The sequence below is a fragment of the Rhamphochromis sp. 'chilingali' genome (genome assembly GCF_963969265.1).
Source record: "Rhamphochromis sp. 'chilingali' genome assembly, chromosome: 2".
Taxonomy (NCBI): Eukaryota; Metazoa; Chordata; class Actinopteri; order Cichliformes; family Cichlidae; genus Rhamphochromis; species Rhamphochromis sp. 'chilingali'.
This window is the reverse complement of record NC_137930.1, coordinates 60,582,458-60,607,665: the sequence shown is the minus strand read 5'-3', so window position 1 is coordinate 60,607,665 and position 25,208 is coordinate 60,582,458. Positions and strand designations below refer to the sequence as shown.

General features: G+C 42.8%; 1 protein-coding gene across 7 annotated transcripts in view; it reads left to right on the top strand.

Moving 5' to 3' along the window:
• The window catches only part of shank3a (SH3 and multiple ankyrin repeat domains 3a), a 251,799-nt gene that overhangs the window by 166,605 nt on the left and 59,986 nt on the right, over positions 1–25,208 (top strand). For 6 of the 7 annotated variants that reach the window (XR_013969459.1, XR_013969460.1, XM_080863846.1 and 3 more), the window contains exons 14-15: positions 14,823–15,004; positions 15,453–15,476. Coding sequence is in view for 5 of the 7 variants with exons in the window: in XM_080863846.1 (XP_080719972.1) it covers positions 14,823–15,004; positions 15,453–15,476 (206 nt within the window). In the remaining 2 variants the exon portion in view is untranslated. The remainder of the gene's footprint in view (positions 1–14,822; positions 15,005–15,452; positions 15,477–25,208) is intronic. The other variant, XM_080863845.1, reaches the window with a different exon arrangement.

The window sequence follows — 25,208 nt, the reverse complement described above, 5'->3', positions numbered from 1 at the left end:
GCCCCATGTGATGTGTCTGAATCACTTGTTAGTCACCAGGCAGCCTTCTGCATCCTATTCCATCTGCTACAGTCTGCTGCTTGTGATAATCATGACATAATATCAGTCAGTACAGAATCTTGTTTATTCATTCAGGCTTTGACATGTGAAAGTCCACCCTGGCTACAAAACTGTGTATTGGATCTAAAAATGTATGTTAATAATGTGGTAGTGACAGATTGAAATACAGATCGGTATCGGTTCCATTTGGCGTAGCTGTTGGGTGGCCCATGGGTTGTAAGGGTGCTTTGGTATGATCAATGACATGATGAGTGTTAGGCATAAATAAAAACCCTGTTTATGTAACAAGCCCATCTGCGGTATCGTGCTGGAATCACAAATAACATACTTCAACATTATGCACTCCACACTGTATATAAATGCCACTTGTTTTGCACATATTCAACTCTGTATATTTTATATATTTTATTATTATTATTATTATTATTATTATTTTATTTTTTTTTACTATTTAATTTGTAAAAATGTGTATACATACACACACACACACACACACACACACACACACACGTAGGAAAATATTTAGTATACACATCCAGAAATGCATACACTATTATATATTGTACATATATTTATTAGTTTCAGGTTGGCCATTCTTGTATTTTGCTCGTTTGTGTTGTTGTGTTTGCACATCTCTGTTGCTTGTGGGGCTCGCACACAAGAATTTCACTCGCATGTGCTGTGCCAGTGTGCCTGCACATGTGATGTGACAATAAAAAGTGATTTGATTTGATTTGATTTGATATGTAATCGTACGTGGAGACACAACCACGTGCACAGGTCAGAGACAGACAGATGGAAAGGGACTAATAATTATCACCACCGGGACCAATTGACAGCTGCCAATGTGTGTTTGTTCAGATGTTGGGTTGTGTGACAGATACTGAGAGACAGTGGTGACATTCTGAAGCTACATCTCTGAGTAATGTCACGTAGTTGATAGATAAATACAGCAGATGAACTGGTGCTGCAGGATGCTGGGACGAATTTCTTCCCCTCTGAACCACCAGACAAACTGCACAGTAAACTAGAGCTCTGATCACATCTTGAACCAAAAGATTAAACTGGTTTGCAGACACTTATTAAGCTTTTTATTATGGTCATATATCAGCACAAGATCACCTACATAGAGCGCCCACCTAATGTGTTTCCGCGATGCCGCACGCTCTGTGCAAATGTACGTGTGTTTGTGTGAAACAGCTTGATGTCTGTCAAGGGAATTGCATTACGGACACAGCTCCAGCCGTACTCCTCTCTCCTCTAATACTCTCTTTGTCACAGTCTGGCGAGGGCAGACTGTATGAATTGAAAAAAGGACCCAAAATGCAGACTCCAAGGAACAGGGAACAAAACTTTAATGTTAACAAAAGGTGAGCCGTTTAATATGGCTGGTAGAAAAGGTACAAACAAAGGGCAAGGCAAACTGAAGCAACATTAACACAAACCTCAACTGGGGAATCTAAACAAACAATAAGAAAAACCTAGACAAGAAACTTGGAAGCATGGCATGGCATGGACAACAGACATGAAACACACGAAGGGCAAGGGAGATTTAACATAGTTGGAACACGAGGGGGAAATAATAAGAACTAGAAACACTTAGGCATGATAACAAATAAACTTAGGAAACCTGATAAGCTTAACACTTACATCACCACGGACTGCCATTTGGCTTTTTCTACCTTTAAAACCCGGAGAGCAGCCAAATGGCTTTTAGCTAAGCTTTAGCTTCAGCCAAGTGGAAGCTAAATTGGCTAGTCATTCATATGTATATTAGGTTGTTAGCTGGGAATTCTGGAGGGAGGGGAGTGGGGGTGTGTGATTGAGGGCGTGGGGGAGTTGCTAAAAGCTGTGCACTTCCTTTTGTGTTTCATCTTGATGCATTCTCAATCATCCAGGGAAATAAATCTCCAAAAGTCACCAACTTGGAGTGTTTCAGTTTGCCATCTTAGGGAGAAATCAACACACATGGGTGTATGTCCTTTGTTGCTGAGATTTATTGATGAAAACAGTACAAAAAAACAACCATTTGCACACATATTTACAAATAATTATAAAAAGTGAGTGAGTACATTTCAACATTTTCAGCAATCACTCACAATCCTGGCATCCATCACATCCACGCCACACTTTGTTTTGTTGTAAAGGGTGACAGTGTTTGGCTTCCTTTTGGTAGTGTTATCAGTCTGAACCATGCTGTGCATGCTGCTAAGAATATAGACTGTCTTCTTCCGTTTGGCCGCATACGCCGTCAGCGTGGCAGCAGAGGTTGAAAACACCTAAGAAATAAGATAAATTGTTATTTCCATAGCACTTTTACACACAATGAAACACATAAACATAGAACCACAAAAGACCTGCAACATACCTGAGTGGTGAATTCATTGCGATCTGTCTGTCTAGTGGATTGAGGAATTTCCCTGCGAATCTTGTTGACTGTGCCGAGGATGGTGGTTTTCCGTCTAAGAAGTTTTTGCGCAAGTGAAAGCGATGTGAAAAAATTGTCCGTGGTAACATTTCTACCCTTGTCTAGGAATGGTTCCATCAGCCTCATTACTACATTTTCAGAAAGTCTCTCCCCAGTGGGACGACTGGGGTCCTTGCCAAGATATGGGAAGACATTGCAAATGTACTTGGATTTTAGGTCGCAAGCCACCCAAAACTTGATCCCAAACTTGTCAGGTTTACTTGCAATATACTGCAGGAAACTGCACCGAGTCTTTGATGGGAAAAGCTGTTCATCAACGGTGATATGTAGACCAGGGTTGTAGCACGTGATGCAGTTGGTGACAAATGATCCCCACAAACTGGAAATTGCAGCGAACTTATCAGTCTTTGCTCGATCACTGCGGGTGGACTTGTCATCAAAGCGTAGGTGTTGCATGATTTCTTGGAAGCGGTTTCGTGCCATAGTTCCAATTATCTGTGGGTTTCCCAGGTTTGCTGACCAGCAGTCATTTAGAGATGGAACCCTGGTAACCCCCCGCAAGATGACAATTGCAATAAATGCCATTAGTTCAGGGAGGTCCATGAACCAATGAACATGCTCCGTTTGCTGTGCATGTTGAATAGTCCATTCTTGAATGCTATGAAGCATGTCAAAAGTGATGAAACACAGGAAGCTCCGAAGGCGACTCGTGATATTTCTCCTTGCCTTAGCCGTTGGCTCTCCATCTGCAGCGTACGCTTCTATTGGGGTGAAAGGGAGACAGGTCCCCACCTGTTCTTCACGCCACACTGTGCCATCTTTCACTGTCTCAGTCCCCAAACAAGCTCTCTTTTTAGGTGCAGAAGCAGTCTCCTCATCTGCAGTGAGAACAAATTCAAATTGTGAGCAATGGGAAGGTCCAGTATCTCCTCCTCTGTATCAGAATAATGTCTGAAATATCTTACTTACAAACTACATCCACTTACTTATTTGAAATGAAATAGGAAATAACATGAAATGCAACTAACCGGAAGACTGATCAGACAGCTCTGAGCCCGAATCCGGCTGAACTTGTAGGTCTTCTCCATCCGAGTCACAAGGGTCGACTTCCCTCAGGATCATTTCCAAGGCCTGCTGAGTGGTGAGTCTTCTCTGCATTTTCTTTCCTTGGAGAGGAGGTCCGTACACCACAGAATTCTTCAGGGCAATGAAGGATTAGGCTAAGTGCAGTGAGATTGTATCATATATATAGGGCTTGGCTTCCTGATCAATGCTCCACTACCAAAAGGAAGCCAAGCCCTGCCACCCTTTACAACAAAACAAGGTGTGATCACATTGATGCCACAATGGACGACTGATCAATGCTCCACTACCAAAAGGAAGCCAAGCCCTGTCACCCTTTACAACAAAACAAGGTGTGATCACAGGGCTTGGCTTCCTTTTGGTAGTGGACAATTGATCAGGAAGCCAAGCCAAGGTAAATGCAGACTACAGATACCATGGCAGTGCCAGGATTGTGAGTGATTGCTGAAAATGTTGAAATGTACTCACTCACTTTTTATAATTATTTGTAAAAATGTGTACAAATGGTTGATTTTTTGTACTGTTTTTATCAATAAATCTCAGCAACAAAGGACATACACCCATGTGTGTTGATTTCTCCCTAAGATGGCAAACTGAAACACTCCAAGTTGGTGACTTTTGGAGATTTATTTCCCTGGATGATTGAGAATGCATCAAGATGAAACACAAAGGGAAGTGCACAGCTTTTAGCAGCTCCCCCACGCCCTCAATCACACACCCCCACTCCCCTCCCTCCAGAATTCCCAGCTAACAACCTAATATACATATGAATGACTAGCCAATTTAGCTTCCACTTGGCTGAAGCTAAAGCTTAGCTAAAAGCCTACCAGCCATTTGGCTGGTGGCGGGTTTTAAAGGTAGAAAGGTAGAAGCCTGGGACTCCTAGTGTTAAACATACACTATGAACATCAAAAGAACTGAAACTCAAAACACTGGGTCATAAGACCCAGGACCGTGACAGAGCCCCCCCTTCAAGGGCGGATTCCAGACGCCAGAAACCATGAAAAACAAAAACAAAAACAACCCACCAAGGGCGGGCGGCGGGGGTCCAGGACGGAGGGCCTGGAACAAAGCCACAAAAACAAAACGTCCATCAAAAGCACAGGAGTACAGGGAACAGTTCATAACTCCTCAGGGGGCCGACCCGGAGGGCGACGGCAAGGAGTCCATAGTCCAAAGGTTCAGGGGGCCGGCCATGTGGAAGGTGGCAGTGGCGAAGCAAGCATGGCTGGCCACACTCGGGTGGCTTGGCCCGTGGCCGGCGGCGACGTGGACAAGACCTGTCGGGTGGCTTGCCTGGCGGCCGGCGGTAGTGTGGATGTGGACGTGACCCCTCGGGTGGCTTGGCTGGCGGCCGGCGGTAGTGTGGATGTGGACGTGACCCCTCGGGTGGCTTGGCTGGCGGCCGGCGGTAGTGTGGATGTGGACGTGACCCCTCGGGTGGCTTGGCTGGCGGCCGGCGGTAGTGTGGATGTGGACGTGACCCCTCGGGTGGCTTGGCTGGCGGCCGGCGGTAGTGTGGATGTGGACGTGACCTGTCGGGTGGCTTGGCTGGCGGGACGAGCAGAGGCGTGGCGTCGACCACTGGCTGGGTCGTGGCAGGCGAGACGAGCACAGGCGTGGCGTCGACCACAGGCTGGGTCGTGGCAGGCGAGACGAGCACAGGCGTGGCGTCGACCACTGGCTGGGTCGTGGCAGGCGAGACGAGCAGGGGCGTGGCGTCGACCACTGGCTGGGTCGTGGCGGGCGAGACGAGCAGGGGCGTGGCATCGACCTCTGGCTGGGTCGTGGCAGGACCAGGCGAGGCAGGACCAGATAATGGCGCTGCAGGCGATGGCGTGGAGGGATGCTGGACTGGCTTGGCTGAACCTCCAGCTGGCGCAACAGGACCAGGCGAGGCAGAAGCAGAGGCTGAAGGTCCTGAGGCTGGACCAGGCGAGGCTGAAGGCCCTGAGGCTGGACCAGGCGAGGCTGATGACGGAGCTGCAGCGGGCGAGGATGATGACGGAGCTGCAGCGGGCGAGGATGATGACGGAGCTGCAGCGGGCGAGGATGATGACGGAGCTGCAGCAGGCGAGGATGATGACGGAGCTGCAGCAGGCGGCTGGACGGGCTCCTCGGGCCCTCCAGCCGACGTGGCGTGAGGCTGAACGGGCTCCTCGGGCCCGCCAGCTGACGTGGCGTGAGGCTGGACGGGCTCCTCGGGCCCGCCAGCTGACGTGGCGTGAGGCTGGACGGGCTCCTCGGGCCCTCCAGCTGACGTGGCGTGAGGCTGGACGGGCTCCTCAGGCCCGCCAGCTGACGTGGCGTGAGGCTGGACGGGCTCCTCGGGCCCTCCAGCAGACACAGGAAAAGGCTGCACAAACTCCAACTCAGCCCCTGGCTCCAACCTGGCCTGGATCTCGGTCCCACAGTGGCTTAGCTGAGCCTCATGGCTAGCACTTCCAGTGCAAAATGTCTTATAATTTGGCTTCTTGGAAGCAAAGTTCGTAGCATGATCAATACACAGGGATGCTAGGTAATTGTGCAGAGGGATAAGATATTCCGTGGAAGACTTGGCTGGTGAGTTTTCAGTCTTAGTCGTTTCATAAACATGCCCATGAACCTTTAAGGCAGTGCTTGATCCAATATTGTCCTTAGAAAAAACGCGTGGATTCAGAATATAATCACCCACCTCATGTTGCTGTGAGCCGTGGTGATGACCTGGACGCCGCCTCCTCCTGGAAGCCGTGGTCGTGGAGGCCGGCGCCGCTACGGCTGAGATGAATGTAGCGCTGGAAGCAGCCACCGGTTGAGGTGAGGAAAACGCAGCACTTGTCTGCTGCAGTGGCGACATGGACATGGAGACAGGCGGGAGACTCAACACGCCAACTTTAGCTCCTATAGCTGGCATAGGGAGGGCTGCGTCACAGAGGGGCTGGAGTAATTCAGTCTGCATGCTGGGGGGCTGCTTTGGCAACACGGTGCGGATGAAGCCGTGCAAATCCTCCGACAATCCCTCCATGTAAGCCGGGTATGCAGACAGAATCCGGTGCAGCTGAACTCTGACTCCTTCTCACTCTCCTGTCTGCACGCAGAATAGATTTTCCACTGTCCATGGAGAATGGTCACACGAGTGCTGAACTCCCAAAAATCCTCAAAGATGTCCGCTGGGTCCATTCTGGTCAGGTCGTTCTGTCACAGTCTGGCGAGGGCAGACTGTATGAATTGAAAAAAGGACCCAAAATGCAGACTCCAAGGAACAGGGAACAAAACTTGAATGTTAACAAAAGGTGAGCCGTTTAATATGGCTGGTAGAAAAGGTACAAACAAAGGGCAAGGCAAACTGAAGCAACATTAACACAAACCTCAACTGGGGAATCTAAACAAACAATAAGAAAAACCTAGACAAGAAACTTGGAAGCATGGCATGGCATGGACAACAGACATGAAACACACGAAGGGCAAGGGAGATTTAACATAGTTGGAACACGAGGGGGAAATAATAAGAACTAGAAACACTTAGGCATGATAACAAATAAACTTAGGAAACCTGATAAGCTTAAACATACACTATGAACATCAAAAGAACTGAAACTCAAAACACTGGGTCATAAGACCCAGGACCGTGACACTCTTGTCACTTTACTCCATCCATCAAAGAGACTCACACGCGCACGTTCACAGGCGCTCACGTTTTTTACCTCATTTTCTGTCATTAACACACAAACACGCAAACACTGCTCCATAGTCTTGTCATCCGTCTGCAGTTTGCAGCCAGAGAACATTCAGCATAATCTGCTAAATCATATAAAAGACTTGCACGCATCACTAAACACTAAAACTCTAGAGTCTAAAGTGTATGCACTAAGTGTACCACAATCAAATAAAATGAAACAAATGAAGTGGAATACATGAAGTAAATTTAGTTAATTAAAAAAAAAGTCTCCCCGCATCATTAATGTACCTTCCACTCTTTCTGTGAAGCATGTTATGTCCAATAATGATCGCAAAGTAAGTGCATCCTTTTCTACTATATCTGGTGCTGCGTTGGCGTGAACAGTCACTGACAGAGATATACATCTTTTGCTGTTGTCGTCACTGTGCACAAGGCTTACATAAAGTGACACAAAAGGCAGAACGATGAAAGTAAAGAAAAATGAAATATCGCAGTCTTTTGTACACAAAATTAAAGTGAGAATGTATAAAAAGCCTAAAACGAGCAGCTGGTCTCCATGGCCAGAATCTGCACCCAAGTGAGACTGATGCTGTCCTTGGATATTTTTTTCTGTAATATTTCTCCCTCCCTCTCTCCGTTTCACTCTCTGACCTTCTGTTTATGCCTGCGGTAACTCTAGAGGCATTATGGGTGCCAGGGGAGTGTGAAATTAGTTGGCCAGTCAACAGCCAACTCTAGCAGGTTCCTGTGGAACTCACCATCACTTCCTCCTCCTCACGTGTGTGCAGTGTTGCCAGGATTTGGCTACCCTTCAGCTAAAGGTTTAGATGGAGACAATAGAAAGGGTAAACAGGTTAGACTTCTGTTTTTTAATTTAAAGATCAAAATCTAACAATAATCAAAGCTGTGGCTACGATTTTCACTCCAACTCCAACTGATGTAGTAGACAGTATGATTAGACATGATTCATGATGTTAATATGATAATATGGCACAGTTTTATCGGGACAAAGCAAATTTGGCTCTGTCGTAAAAGGTTAATTGGCTACTTGCCGTAATGGGCTGACAACACAAAGATATAATTAATCATCAAGAATGGAGCATTGTCTCGTCAGTGTCATTGTCAGAAATTGTGATGTTGAACTGTGCACCTGAGCTCTCAGTTATTTGTCTGGGTTTGTAAGAAAGATTTCAAGCAGCCAGATAGACACTTTGTGATGTTGTTGAGCAATAGATACAATATTTGATCTTTTGTATCCAACTTTCCCCACAGTTGCAGTAGGGAAATATTTCGTCAGTATTTATTTAGAAGTGTATGTATATGAGATGCCCTCTGACCAGGGTACATTAAATAAGAGATGAAGCTGTTCAGTTTTTCGGAGCCAAGTTAGTTTTTTTAAAACTCAGCCAGCACAGGCTCCGTTAGATCGTTGCTTGGGCTGTTGGTTGTTTCCGTCCTTTTTTTTCTCAACTCACGGGAGGCTAGGGGACAGTTTATTTTAAATAAAAATTCAGACACACAACATTGCCAATAGTTAATGAGAAAGAATAGGCCTCATTTCCCTGCTGATATACTGTACAATGACCATTATGTTACAAATAAAAGTGAGAGGTGTGCTGCTCCCTTCAACTTTGAATTACTTGTTCTGTTACTGTTCTCCTCACCTCTTTTTCAACTTCTATCCTTCCTTTCTATGCATTAGTCACACCAGACACTGGCGGTGTGAAGATTATTCATGGCACCTCAACACGGCCATAGGCCCGAGGTATGCATAGAGGACAGGAAAAGGGTAGAGAAACAAAAAGGAGAAAAAGGAGTGTTGAGCTTGCTCTGCTTTACCTGCGGAAAATTCATACATCAAAGAAGGACACAGGGGAGAGGGACTGATCTTTTAGAGTAATCTAACACAGATCCATTTAGCAGTTTCTCTTCCATCTTTGTTTAAAAGAGTACTGCCCTCTGGACTGGGTTAGCCACACAGTAATTCCACATTATGGTAATTTCATGCAGTATAGTGCATTATGTGCAGTCATTTTAGTGTTGTTTTGTGTTTCGACTGGCAGCACTGTCATCTCACAGCATTAAAGTTCTTATTTTGAACCTACCGGTTGGTTTCTCATCTTTTAGGTCCTCCAGTTTCCCCCCCCCCCCCCAGTCCAAAGGCATGCATGTTAGCTTAATTAATAGTTTTAAATTAGTGGTAAATGTATATGTTAGTGTGAGTGGTCGTTTGTCTCTCTATTTTAGCACCGTGATGAACTCATTTCCGGTCCAAGGCCTTCATAGCCGATCTTTGATTGGATAGGCTTTTTAAAAACTAGATGTATGGCTTTCATTTTGTTAAATGTTCAGAGTCAGGTCAGTATTCATCAATAATGTAGATGTGGTTTACTTTTAGCTGGTCTTTCTCCAAAGCTGTTGGCATTGATCTGTAACATACCAGTTCTTCAAGTAGCTTAACCTCTGTTCAGCACGCTCTGACACTCATTTGCGGTAGAAGCTTGATAATTATGATAGCCTTGATGTTGTTCCCACTAGTCACATCCTCCAGCTCTACTTTGGGGTTTCTGAGGTGTTTCCAGTTCACATTCAATATGTAATCCCTTCACTATATTCTAGGGCTGCCCCAGGGTCTTCTCCTGTTTTATGTCCCCTCAAGGTTTTTATGCCAAATCCTTTCTGCATACATTAGGTTTTTGGACCCTGAGGGTCCAAAAACCTGTGAAGCAAACATAACTTTACTGCCTTGTTTTCTGTCAGTTTCCAGAGCTCATGACTACAGGTGATAGCTGAAATTCTGATCAGGTCCCTTTTCACAGTACAACACCTGTATCGCTGCAGGTGCCACATCGATAAGCGCTGGCAATCTTTGTTGCTGTTTTAGGCTGACTCGTGAGCAAGGCCACGGGATACATACAAATCTGTCATTTCAGTTAGGAATAAATTGTTTATCAAACTCTTTTAGCTATGATCAAGGACTTTCATGGCTCAGTGAAAGGCCTCGGTTCTCCATATTCCCTTTGCACCTTTATAGGAACATGTTGAGGTGTTCTTATAGAAAACGTCCTCTACAAATAGAGCACATCACCTATCTACAGGCTTATGGCCCATTGCCAAGCATAATGTGAAGGAGTTCACATGTGATGTAAGTTACTATAAATCACACCTCCCATACTTTATTTCATATCTTGGGTAAATTTTATATTACAGTGAAAAGTGAATAGCGATTATTTTATGAAAAGACGCAAGACTCTCGTTATAAGGGGTTTGTTTAGCTGAGCTCCTCCCACATATGAGATTGAGGCGCAGTTTAGAGTTATGTGTTAATCACACCAGTTGACTCTTGCTTCTAATTTAGTTTAATGTTAAAGACCCTGCAGAGCATAAGCTGTCTGTGTACAAACAGATTTGCTGTCTAAGACCTTAATATGTTCTGCCCAGTGAGCACAGTCCAAATTCTGCTTTGGCCTTGATAGCCATTAACACTCCCATGTTGCCCAGGAAAGAATGAGAGAGCATATAGCATGTCCATTCATGTGCAGTAAAGCAAAGGACAGACTGATGATCATTACGATGCAAAGTGTGATGCTGATTATGACTGTGTTTATAATGAGCTCATCTCACCTTAGAGAGCTGTGCTATTTGAGGAAAAAGCCATTTACCTGAGAAGACAAGGCAGTCATGTGAGAAAATGCTACACTGAGGCGGCTTAGTTTTGATGGCATCTGTAAAAATGGCATTTGCAGTTGCATCTTTGGACTTATGCTGGGATTTCACGCACAGAGACAAACTGAAAGAGCTAGATTTATTAACAAGCTGTTCAAATATTAATCTGTTTTTTTAGCTGTCTTTGCAAAAAAACAAAACAAAATCAATCCTAATTAGGAATCTGATAACTGACATGGAAATGTTTGCACTTACCATATGCAGAGCTTATTCAATTTTTTCCTCGTACACTGAAAATTAAAATGACTTTTTTGTAAAACCTATACACTTTTTCCCCAAAGGGTTTTATCCCCTAAACTGGAGTGTAATCACTGGGATAACATTTATTTTTGGATCTTATATTATCTGACATCGCCTTTTTTACTGTATTTGCACATGGAATAAAATCATACTAAGTGTCAAGGTCAGTGTGATCTGTGTAAACTGAATTATTGCTACAGCTGCAGTGCACTTTTTTTTAATCAGGATGGAGCTTTATATAAATCAAATCAAATATTTTATGACAAATTTACAGTTTCAGTTCATGTTTTTGACTCTTCGGGATTCTTTTTTTTACCTGAATTTTCTTCTTCTCAAATTGATAGTTGCCATCGTAACGGAGACAAATCCTGGTGTCCTAGGAAACGATGAGTATCCATCATACTGTAGATTGCATTAGGAGTTTGTGCACAAGTGCATGCTTAAGGGTAGATGTAATGGGTCCTACATTTGTATTTTTCTGAAGCTACGCTCAATATTGCAGCAAAACAAGAGAAAAGAAAAAAAGCGCAGTGAATGTTTTTGATGATATGGACTCTATAAAGCTCCAGAGAAAGGCAAGGACCCAGCTGCCTTTGCTGAGTGCTGCCACTCAACACCACATGATAAATCAATTAGAAATCCCTTTAACATTTTTAAATAGTCAACTTTTTGTTGTCCGTCCATCTCAGACTAATTTTAGAAAGCTTATTGATACCCTCTTCCAGGAAGCTGTTAAACAATATTATAACCACGGAGAACACAAAACAATCTAGGATATACCCGAAGCAACCAGTTAACTAACTCTTGCAATGGAAATTGCTTTCTATTGAGAAATGTTGATATACAACATTGACAACGACATCGAGAAAGTAGAAAATGTAATAAAAGCCATTTAGGCTCGTCTTGAGTCAGGCAAATCAAAGCTTGGAATAATTTATTACAGCAGAAGAGTATAATTACAATTTGGAGTTTGGGCTCCAAGCTCGTCACTTCCCACAAACATAATACGCAAACAAATTGGGAAGTGATGAGTAAAAATCCCCCCGGTGCCTACAGGTGGATGGTGGTGTGCTGGAGGGGAATAAATAATGCAGCGGAGCCACGAAGCAGGGGAGCAACACCAATGACGTGGCAGAGAGGGAAACATGGGAACTTTGCAGCTTAATTAGACCACTAAATTTAGAGGGCGTGTTTGATAAATTAGGTGAGGAAAAGTGACACAAAGTGAGTCTTATGTGTGCAGTTCAGCTGTAGTTGTCTGCTTGACTTAGCTCATCCACTTTGCTTTTGCTTTTTTTTCTTTTTTTCTTTCAGGTTTATGATCATTAAGATTTTTATCTGAATTTTTCTAAGTGCCGTTTAAACCTCATCCTTGGCAACTAAAGCAATTTATTACAGGCAAGGAGAGGGCAAAAACAGCTCCAACATCTCCCTTCTGTCTGACACATACAGTAGATAATATGTGTCACCCAGGTCCGGTCAGCTTAATTGCAAGGACCAGCAAAGGTTAGGCTGTGTACACAACCTCACAGTAAGTGTAGTGGATGGGAGGAGGTATATATGAGTTATTGAAATGGATGAAATGGTCCTTTAAGGGGTTTTTTTCTACATCTGTGTCATTCTGACATAGCCTCAACTCCTTGCTTCTCCAATTGTGCACGCTTCTTCCGCTGTGCACGCTGCTGATGTTCAGTGCTCGGGCTCTGACATTAAAATGCGGCAGCCATTCTGGGCCTCAGTCCCGGCGGTAATTGGAAAGCCGTCAGCGAGCTGTTGTTTCGATAGAGAGGGAAGCAGAGAAAGAGAGGCTGGGTCAGATGAGGAGAGCAAGAAAAGCAATAGAGAGTGTGGGCGAGAAAGAGACAAATAATGCTTGAAATCAGGGAAAGAGTAGACCGAAGGATTTAGAAATAAGAGGAAAGGGCACATGAGGTTGGTGAAGGATCGAATGAAGGCTTTAAAGTGACTGATACAATATGCTGAGGGAGAAATGGCAAAAGAGTGAAAGAGAGTGAAAGTGATGAAGAGGTTTAGAGATTTCTTGTCTTTTAAGTAAACGTTGCAGAGAGTAGCATCAAGGTCCAAGTTCAGGGCATAAGAAAACCACTTGTTACAGTAAAAATACAGTCTCCTGTCTATATGTGAAACAGAAACAAGAACATCTCAGATTGGTGAAATGCCATTTTAAGCATTTGATTTTTATTAATCTCCTATTTGTGATTACTATAGATGTATTGCTTTTTGTTTTTTGACCTATGGTGAAGCTCTGATCAGACAAGAGGCAGAGTGACGCTGAATGCAACTTACAGAGCGGTGGCAAAGAAGTGATGAATGAAGACTAGGCGGAGCTCTGCTGCTGCTGTATTAGAATTCACCGCCAGAGAGAGAGAGAGCAAAGATGGAAAAGGAAAGAGAGAGAACGAAGACGCAGCAGAGAGAAATGTTGAGGAGAAAAGGGATAACAGGGTGAAATGAAGGCGAGAGAATGGGAGAGAGAGGGAAAGGATTTGAGACGAGGGAAAAGAGGGAGGAGCGACAATTAAACCAAATCGGCTGGAGCTTTTTGACCCCCACCCCACTGCACACAAGCACACACACACACACACATACACATACTATCACTGCCTGCCTCAGGGAGCCATGGTGCGTGCACGTTCGCAGGCAGACAGGCAGGAGATCAATCGTGCTCTGGGACGAGTGTGTATGTCTGTAAGCGACGTGTTAGCAACATGCTGGTGGCGGCATGTGCCGTGCTAGTGAAGGTGCAGTGTTAGCGGGAGCAGAGGGGGCTGTCTGTGTATGTGCCTATGCACACAGCTAGAATGCACATAGAGGGCTTGTGGTGTGTGAATGTGAGCGAGCCGTCAAAGGGGAGGGGAGCCACGGAGCAAAGCAGCAGCAGCAGTAGCAGCAGCATTGCCAGAGTGTGTGCGAGCGTGTGTGAGAGAGCGTGTATGTGTGAGGGGTGGAGGGGAGAGGAGAGGCAGACGCGGCGGGACTCCCGGGAGAGGGAACGGGAGTTGGGGAGCAAACCCAGCCTCTCTCCTCCACAGCAGGACAACCAGGACTCAAGGACGAGGCAAGATCTGTAACCCAGCCTGGAGCATCTGGAATTGGGGACGTATGGGGGATTTCTGTCCCTTTCTGTAGGGGACTTCTGCTGGACACCCAACTCAGGATGTGTTGGACTAAGGGGAGGGGGCTTCCAGACGGATCTGGCAGAACCACACAGAAAAGGAAGCAGTGCAGTTCCTCTAACCGTTATGTTTCTGCTTCTACCTCGATTAGGATGCGAGGGAGAGGGGAGAGATAGAAGGAGGAGGTAAAAGAGAGCAAGGAGGATACTGTCTATTGCTATTAAGGAGGGAAGAGAGGGAATAAGAAGAAGGGAAAGGTGAGGTAGTGGCTGTGAGGGGTGTGCTCTCCACTGATGACTCTCCCATGGAACACTGACTATTGACCCTTCATTGGCAGGTGCTGGAACTTGTTTATGAATCCCTCCCTGGCCACCATAACAACCAGGGGGTGTCACCAGGTTTCTGTCCCGCTGACGAACATGTCGGTGACCACAGGCTTCAGTTACCAGCTCCCTGGAATCACCACAGTGACATATGTATTTGTTTACAGCCCTGGCTCTGTGCAGAGAGACCCAAGCCCACCTCATCACACGCCTCCAGCACTGTCAGGCTCCCGCGGGCCCAAACGGAAACTCTACAGTGCCGTCCCAGGACGTACCTTCATTGTGGTCAAGCCCTACATGCCACAGGGGGAAGGAGAGATCCAACTCAACCGTGGAGAACGGGTCAAAGGTAGGATGGCTACTACATGTTTGACTAGCTCCCTAAACCTACTAAAGTAGGTAGTAATAACACTACTGTTGTTAACATGTTGTATTTCATAGCATGACAGTAACTTTCCATCATCACCAATGTTTACGATGTGCTGCAAAGTCCAGAACTACATGTGGCTTGCATGAGTATCAAAGTTGGGTTTCTTGCAGTGTAAGAAAAATCAAACATTCCTATGCTCTCATACTTCTCAGAAGCAGACCAAACCATTACTTCACTACGATTTTTTGTTGCATAGCAGTTATGTAATCTTTGTCTGGGAGTCATTTCGCTGATGTTTGAGTTTGACATTTGATTTATCATTTCATTAACCTCTTAAATGTGCTGTTTTCTGTTTTACACAGAGGTGCAGTGGTTTTCCTTTCATGTGTTTGTGTGTGCTTTTGTCTCCATTTATGCTTCACTCAAGACTATGACTGTAATGACGTAGAAGGTAAACGCAATAATATTCTTCTCACCCTGTACCTCTCCCGCACACCACAGTGTGTCAACCCTACACCTACAGTGAAGCAAGTAGCTCTTGGCCCTGTTTGAATCCACTTGTGATGTGTGTACAATCTCAGTACAAATTCGTGATTACTTCAAGGAGAGGGCATGCAAATTCAAACAGGTCCCGTGTGCTATTGGTTGCTGGTTTGCATACATATATTGTGTTCTTCCTCCTCTCTTAGAGTGCTTCTCCCTGAACACACAACTGCTTTTCTCCCTTCTCTTATCGCCTGTCCACAGACACCCAGCACCGCATTGACCCCACATCCCTACATCCTGCCACTTCACATACATCACCATGGATCAAACCCACATTAGCTTAATGGAAACAGTTCCCTCATGTCCTTAGAAAGACCAGAGAGAGTAGGGCAACACTCATGCGGAGACCTCTTATGTTGCTCTCAGATCTACAGAGGCACAGGAAGTACAGATTAAGGGTCAATTTGGCATTTCAATTTGGATTTTGTGCAAACAACCAAAGCACACAAATGTCCCCACACATGATCGACATGCACAAACACACACACATACACACACCATACCTTTTCCCTCTTATTCCTTTCTTAAAAACATTCAGTAGCGTGTCACTCAAACACTACTCTAAACCTAGTGCCACGATGCCTTCACTGTCCTTACACATACAGAAGTATTCACCAAAATGTTTTCTGTCTTCTGTCTTCCCTGACAAACTTTTTTTTCAGCAGACCTCCTCCTGTGTGTTTTGACGCCTCCTTTTCATAGTATCATGTCTGTTTTGTGGAAATACTGCTGTTGTTTAAAGCTATCAGAGTGCTGTTTTTCCTGTAGAAAACCAAGTGATACAGCATTTTATGAAACAGTGATGCATACTGAGGTTGACACAAATGTTATTGTGAATGTGATGACTCAACAGCAGCCTAGTATGCTTCCATCCACTGAATGGATCTGCTGTCACTAGCTTTTCTGTCTGTGAAACCAAATCCATAACCCTGCCACTAATGTGAAAACCCACTGCTTTGTCGTTATTTCATGTTAGCCATGCAGGAAACGAGCTTATCGTTGCATAGCTGCCAGCACCCCGGCCCGGCCAAGTTAACCATCTGGCTCCCTTATGCAACAGTGACCATCATAACCATAACTATGTTGCGTTTACTGCCTTTATGTAGTCTCAGGATATAAAATGAGAAATATGTCACTGATGTCAGCTGGTTATTGAAAGGCTTAAGGTCCTGGCCGTTCAGGTTTAATGAGTTTTGTTTTTTGTGGTTTCTTTCTTTTGTGTATAGAACACTTATCTTGTTAATCAAGGTTTCATGTAATTAAGTGTAATTCACTTTTTTATTTATCAGATGGTCAGAAAATTCAAAAAGCTTTTTATCAAATAAAGTAACACAGAGTAAGTCTGCACTCTACTATCGTGCCACCCCACAATGCCCATTCTGAGCCTGGAAAAACCCTGTTTAGTAAAAAAATAGAAAGAAAAATCTGTTTAGTGTTTTTACAATCTTAAAAAGAATGACCAGCTCTCTTGGCACAAAGGGAGGCTCAGCTTGAGAAGCCGTTTTCTTTAGGGATGTATGACCTTTGGTTTGATACATAATGGATCTCATCTAATCTGCATTCATAAATGAATGAGCTGCTAATAGTAGTAGGGCTCTTTAACAGTGGGAGACAGGAAGACGTAAAACAAGTAAAAGAGATCGTGGAACATAGGAGGATCTTTTTTCTTTATCTTTTCTTGTCTGATTATCATGACAGATCAAAAACACATTTAGGGATGCAAGAGTAGTTTCTCTATGTGTGCTTACATGAATTTGCATGCATGCCAAGCAAAAATCATCAGTATTATTTGTTTCCCAAAGCTGAATAAGCTACTTCGTTGGACCTCTAACATGAAGATGATTCATTTGTGTTTAGATAATTAGCTCCCGCCCCCAATATCCAACCAAAGCTAATCTCTGTCCTCCTGTTAATGTCCACACATCCTTGCTAATCACCTGCTATACCAGAGGAGCATCCCTATGATGAGATCAGACTGGGTAAATCTTACTAAATGATTTCTGTGTTTGTGTGTTTCTGTGTGAGTAAGTCTCTGGCTAGAGTCCATGGTTACATGAGCGAGCACAAGCTTACACATGTAACTTTCATTAGCTCACCTGTAAGACTGGCAGCCTGTTGAGGCATAGATTGTTGTATGTTGTACAAGAAAGAGTTTAAAACATCATGTGATCATTGAAGATCTTTACTGATTAGACTCATAGTGTTGTTCTACACAGTAGAATGTAGCATGTAGTATTCCCATTCCATTATGTCTATAATTTTCTCATTTTCTGTTACAATATAATGCATCTAATCCAAAAAAAACTGAGAATAGTATCAACAGTGTATCCATTTCTTGTGTCCTGTCACTTTTAGTGAACAATGATTATCTGGATTCAGATGGTAAATACAACAGATCTGTATTGCAACACATCCCATAGCCTGTAGTTAAACGTAGAACCCATAGTTCAAGTAGGAACCATATGATGTCTCTTATATGTATCCACAGTTAATTATTATTGGGGGGTTTTTTTGCTGCAAGATATTAATTGGAAATTCTTTGAAATAAATTAAAAAATCGAATAAAAGCAAACTATTTAAACAGCTTCATTTGGCAGTTGAAGAGGGCTTGCAGCAAAAAGTGAAGAGTCATCCTTAATTACTTTTTTATTTTATTTTTTTCAGACAGTTTGCAAATTAAAACGCAACAAAAATTTTACAATTTGTGTTGTGCTTGTTAGGATAAACCATACAAGTTAGCTGTTATTGTTTGTGCATTTGCTTGTGCCATTTAAAGTTCTAAAGTTACACGTTTATCAGCTCTTTATTGATTTCTGTGGTGGTTTATAGCAGACAGTCCATGCTGTGAGGATGCTGATGATTACTCTCTTGACAATGATGATGAATATGATGAACATGAAGGTAAAATGATATATTATTGTTTGAAAGAAGGATGACAAAGTGCTTGAACAGCTAAACCATTAACAAGACAAAATTGTGTGCCATTATTTCATGAAAAACAAATAGTTTGACTGCTGGAGGACTGTATTCTGTATCTGTTTTCCTCAGTGAGTGGGGATCTTCAGGCTTTTCTTTAAATCTAATATTGCAGTGTTGATTTGTGGTGTTGTCTAATTATAAAAGAATGTCCAATATTGTAATAATGTGAAAATTTAAAGTCATTCCACTTTTTCATCCTTCATCAGTAGATGAGTCAGTTTCAGTGACTGAACTAAACAACACTGTAGTCACATTATCATGTACTTTATCATAACCAGTTTCTCTTTGCTTGGAAAAGTTCCCGTTCTTCACTATGTGCTTGTCAGTCTTTTAGTCTGTTGTCTGCAGTCAATGTCTCTAGACAGCCTTGTTCTAGACAAGCAGTCCCTCTGTCCTGCATTTAGCAGGGTCATCCACATCCAGGTCTCCAAGCAGACTGTTAGTGTTAGGTAATGAGTACTGTTCATCTTTTGTCACTCTCTGACTGGTACTGGTATCATGTTGTATTTGAAGGTGTGTTTTTGATTGTGCATCTCTGTGCTCAGGCCCGTAATGGTGGTTCAAGGAAATTAATCTTTACAAGACAATCAAGTATTGTAGTCAGCCTGCGTGTGTTGATCCCTACATTACTTTAAAGGCTCCTAAGACCCTCTCGCATCCCTGTTTAAACTCATTCCCTCGCTCACCCCAGTGTTTGTTTCTGCTCTTTCCCTCCATTGATGTAATCTGATCTTATCATCTGGATGGACATCTCTTGAAGGCCACTTATAGTCACTATGGTAACAAATGAGGACACAACCAGGTCAAGCATTTTGCCAAGCATGTATCCTCACACACATGCACACACACACCCACACATGCACACACCAGTATAAACACACACATTATATAGACTTGCTTAAACTCATTTCACGTAGAACACACATTTAAAGTAATGGATGTGTGTGTGTCATCGTGCTGTCTCCCTACCATCCTACCTCCACAGGGAGCATTAACCGAACGTTCAGGACATTCTTCTCCTCAACAAGGTGACACACTTAAGAGCATGCTTCCGTAACAGTGTATTACATCTCTTGCACACACACATGCGCACCTGTGTGCACACACACCACATACACCTTCTCCAAACGCCATTATAAATCTTGCAGACAGCCATGAAAATGAAACCAGTGCAAGTAATGTTGAGATTAGACATTCACAAACATGATTAATGGGGTTTGGCCGCACCCAATGTGTGCAGAATATTAACACTGCTGTGGGCAATGGAGGATACCTGGACCAGCTATTGGGGCAAAAATACAAAAATACACACCCATATACTGGGGTTTAATGGATTACCCCGTGTCTACTTTTACACTACCTCAGAAGGCATCTGTTACTGCAGTCGGGTTCTTTGGGAACACACACAGTAGCTTAGCCTTTATCTAAAGCACGCATGCTTAACAAGGCCATTGAACTGCAAAAATTTCCAGTTGAACCCATGTTCTGAAGGCACGCTGCTGTTGTACTTATTGCTTTCCAACAATAGCTATCAATGCGTTATTGTGTACATGCGTTTTTGTCAGGGCCAAGAAACAGCGTATTACAAATGAAACATTTAACAGTGCATTATGTTTTTAAATAACACAGCTTGCCTGTATTAACACTAAAATGCATATGGATCTGTCAGTTACCAAGCAACAGGTGCTAAGTGCACTTTACAGCTCTGGCAGGTCATTTAAGACAAAAATAAAAATGATGAAATAGTGGCTTTAGCTAGTTTCTGAAAAATCTGATTTGGTTCCAAAAACCAATATTCTTTTACATGCATTTCATTTTTAATTTTTAAGCTTTATAGTCAGATTCCTCCATTGTCTTGTCTGCAAATCAAGTTGGATAAAAGCCTCTTTGCTAAGTGTTGAATTTAGACTAAATATCATTGTTAGCTTCCAACAGTGAGCTGAGGGTGAATTAATTATCCTTCTTCTCAGTCTGGTAGTGGCATTAAGTGAACCCTCTGTGTGCTTATGTTTTGTGTGTGTGACTGAGCCTGCCTGGGTGGGTGTGTGTGTGTGTGTGTGCGTGTGCGTGTGTGCGTGCGTGCGTGTGCATGCATGTATGCACATCTTCTTATGCATTAGCAAGTGTGAGCATTTCTCCGTTGTTTTCATCACAAAGTGTGCATGGTGTACACATGTATTTCACGTTAGTGTGTGTGTGTGTGTGTGTGTGTGTGTGTGTGTGTGTGTGTGTGTGTGTATGTGCGCGCGCGCGCGATTGCCTCTGTGCAGCATAGTGTAAGTAATTGCCTCCCACAAGTTAGATAAACAGCATCCTTCAAGTATTCAGCAGCCAGCTGTCCTAATATCCGAGGCACATATGGGCAAAATGTCTCTCCCTCTCTGTCTCGATCTCTCCGCATCTTTTTTCTTTTTCTGTTTTTATTCTTCTTGCATACCTGCATAGCACCCTGTAAAAATATGTCCATTGTCACATTATGGTGACGCTTGCTTCTTTACGTCAGTGAGATTCAAAGTAACAACAAGGAGACCATAGCTAAGAGATCAGGCTTTAAACAATTATTCTACAGTATTAAGAAGTGATTATCTTGATTACCTGAAGCTAATCTGAGGATCGTGTTTGGCAACCAAAGAGCAACAAATTCTCTTATGACTGGGACGCTTCACGTGACAAGTGTTTTGAAAGTTAATTCCAAATGCATCTATCATTGCAAATGGTAGATGCATTTAATTAGTCAGTGTCAATTAGTTTTTTTTCCTCGTGCTAAAAGTTTGAGATCCCCTGCCTTAAATAATTAAAGATTAACTACAACATCAAGAGAAACCAGAGTCACATGACCTCTGTTTACCAAGGATTTTACTCTCAGATAGAAACTGAAAAGACAGAAGTCAATTAAACATTTATACAAAGATAAACTATGATGAAACACTTTTTTCTATTTGGTATTTTTTCCATATTTGTGAGCTGTTACAAAAAAGCATTTTCACTAAATGTGCTTAGAGAAATGATCTCTGATTAAAGGCAATTTCTACCAGCAAGTTACACCTTTTATTTAATAAAATGTTGATCTACTTAACAGAGTGAAACTTAAAAATATTTGCTTGCGTGATTCTACAAGGAGAGCCTGAGAGATCATACAGATATTTAATAAAATATTGCAAAAGTGTTTGAGGGATAAGGGACTTGGAGTCTGTGCCCAGTGTCTCTCAGGAGCAATTAATGTTATCACAAAATGGACCTGAAGCTAGTCAGTGTATTAACAGATTTCACTTGTTGGTCATTCATAATGTTCCAAGCTGTGCATCTGCGCTATTGATACTGGACAGGGTCACAAGCCTGAGGCAAGGACATTGCTGTCCAATCAGAGTAGCAGTAGGGTGCAAAGTCCTGCCCACGCACCTACCTGCTCCCTGCTGAACACACCACCTGTCCTCATATTCCACTCTCATCCTTTTTATTTATTTATTTATTTATTTTCCGGTTAGTTTGTTTGTTTTCCAAATATCCCCATATGGTGCACCCTGGCTGACAGGATCATCCCACACTTGCCCTCTAACTGAAATTAAAACCCATGCTTGCCTAACATACATCTAACTTAGTGAGATGTAGCCTGATACAAAATGCTAATTAGAGACACAGCAGAAACAGCAGTTGCAGAGTTAATCAGCGTATGAATAAACATGAGCAGGAACACTGCTGCATAAACAGGAGCCATTGACTGATGCAGATACATATTCAACAGAAACATTGTTATGCTTCTGACTAACAATCACTCTATCATGTACAGTGTGGCACACAGTTTAAGTTGAACAGACTGCGGATGTTTGTTACGAACAGGCGTTTCCTGTTCTGTAAATTATCAACCTACTTAGCAGTCGCGAGCATGGAAATGTGCATATAAAGGTCATGTCCTAACCTGCTGGTGTCAGCTAGGGTGGCTTTTAGCAAATTTCAAAAAGCCCTGTGTCTTGACCTCTTCTTGATCAGCTCTGTTTTCTAATGCATGCAGTTACCCTGAAACTTAAAACAATTTTGCAAGAATTAACTATATTTAAGGCATTAAACTAGCAATTAGACTTTAGTCATAGCATAAATGTATACTAAACAACCACAGCACTAAACCCACAGACAGGTGAAGCGAATAACATTGATGTTCTGCTGGGAAACCTTGGATTTTGGCAGTTAGTTGGATGTTATTGATGCATACCACCCACCTAAGTGTTGCTGGAGACCAAATACCTCCTACTGACACAGGAAACCCACAGTGGTACCATCCCAAAGCATTAGCGCTGTCGCAATGAATGGCATATGGTTTTATTCGTTTTTTATCGATAGATGATGATACTGGCAATTTTCTTTGTCGTCGTGGCAGCAATATCCTACTGTTATGGTCCTTCAAGGTTATTGTTATTACTAAGGGCCTTAAATTCAACCTCATGTTCACTAGCCAGCCTGAATCACGTGCAGTTTTAGTCAGCACTGAGCATTTTTTTGGCATGTAATGAATTGTGTGCATGGGTGCAGCAATTTATTTATCACAATTGAACACTATCATTCATGTGAAACTGGTCAGTGACTAGTCGGTCAAACGAATAGCTATGTGATTGAAGACTCAGCAGCAAACAATCCATCGTTGATCTATTTAAAAATCAACAGGCAATCAATAGCTAGTCTGCAGCTAATCAATCGCTGCTATATTCTGGTCCTGCTCATCAGTATGTCAAGTGATCCAGATATGTTTTTTTTCTTCAGTATCAATGTGTGTCTCTGTTTTCATTTTAGACTTCCTTTTATTTAATGACAAACAGTATTTTATTTAATATATTTTTCCTTCATTCCTTTAAAATCTAAGCTGGAATTTTATGTGGCTTTGCCCTGGAGGAAGGGAAAAATAGAACCCAAGAAAGACGGTAAATATTAAGGAAACTGTTCCTTAACAAAACAAATTTCCCACGTGTGGGACTAATAAAGGTTATCTTATCTTATCTATTTTAATCTCCACCTAAGGGTTGATACAGAAGGAGTGAAAGAATGAATAAAAAGCAAATGAACATGAAAGAATAAGAATGTGATGTAGCTTCCCTTCAAGCCTGTGAGGAAGGTAGGGAGGGAGGAGTTGAGATAAGATGAGAAGTGAGAAGGGATCCCTCTGAGTCAGCCTTGGAGTTTTCCTCACTCCTCTCTTCCTGTTCTTCCTCCCACTATAATTTACGACACTCCCACCCTGTTACTTTTTCTCCAGCTTTCTTCCTTTGCTCCACTCCTTCTCCTGTCATTCACAAAAAGCATCCCCCTTCTGTCCATGTTTCTTTATATTTTTTCTTAAACTTGTCAAGTCTTTATTTCTTTCAGTTTCTCTCCCTCTCCATTCCCACCTCTCTCTCTTTCACTCTCAGTGGAATACTCATGAGCTGGAGACTGCACCACTCTCTCACCCTCTTCTAAGCAAAAGAAGTCCTGTGAGGATGAACAGGGCACAGCACATATTTGACTCTTAGCAGTGTGACCATTCCTCTTCCTTGTTATTTATTGGCCCTGTACTCCATTCTGTCTTGTATCTACTCTGGGGTCCACTTGCCCTTTTGCGCACCTCCTTCTTAATTGCTTGCCACCTCTATTCCTTTCTGTGTCCACCTTCATCTTTTTCAGTGTCCATAATTTTCTTCCCCAATCATTTCTTACATTTTTTCCTCTGAGTTTTTAGAAAAGCTACTTAATCTTCATCGTTCCAAGTGTCCTCCCTTCATGCAGTCCCCGTCTCACATATTGCAGGCAATAACTATGTCCCTGTTGCATTTCTATACAAAGTACATGGTCCTCTCTGCTCTTGAGTGTGTGTGTTTGTGAGTGTATGTGTGTGCGTGCACATGTGTTAGCATGTCTCTGGTTGTGTCCTCTTGTTTCATAAAGATGCAACTCTGCTCTCACTCTCTATTACAGAGAACTGAACTGAGGTTTAATAAAGACTGCAGGGATCCAAATCTAATAACAGCTGCACTCTGCTTATTGGAATGCTCTCATTCACCTTCACACACTTTGTTTAATGCACGGACACACTCGCACTCATACACATTGCTATGAAGGCTGAGATATAGTCATATCCTGACTCAGCCAGTTCCTATTTCACATCACATAACATTTATTTAGGCTTTCAGTAATGTTATCAGTGTAACATATCAGTGATGCTTAATGAAGAACAGTTGGATCTTCAGTCGGGGCTATGGGAGCTGTTCCAGTGGCCATATTACAAGTGGAGTTACATTGATGCATTCTGGTACAATACAATACAATGTACACTCACTGACCACTTTATTCAGCTTTTTCAATGTGATAATTGTACTTTTGTTTTCATTTCGTTTTATTGATATTTAGCTTCAAAGGAGCTAAATTTAAAAAAAATCCTTGAGGAATAGTTCTCCAGGCTTGCAATGTTTTGGGGGTTTTTTTTTTGGACATTTGCTGCCTTTTCACGCATTTTCAGTCCAGTCCTTGTACCCGACCATTTTTAGACCATTTTGTTACGCCAATTAACAATGAGCTTAAAAAAAGGCACTTATCTCAAGATTGAACCAGAATGAACAAGTGTTGTGTTGACAGATAACAAGCAATTTAGTAAAGAATCAGTTTTAAATATTTAGATAATTTGTTACAAGCAGCC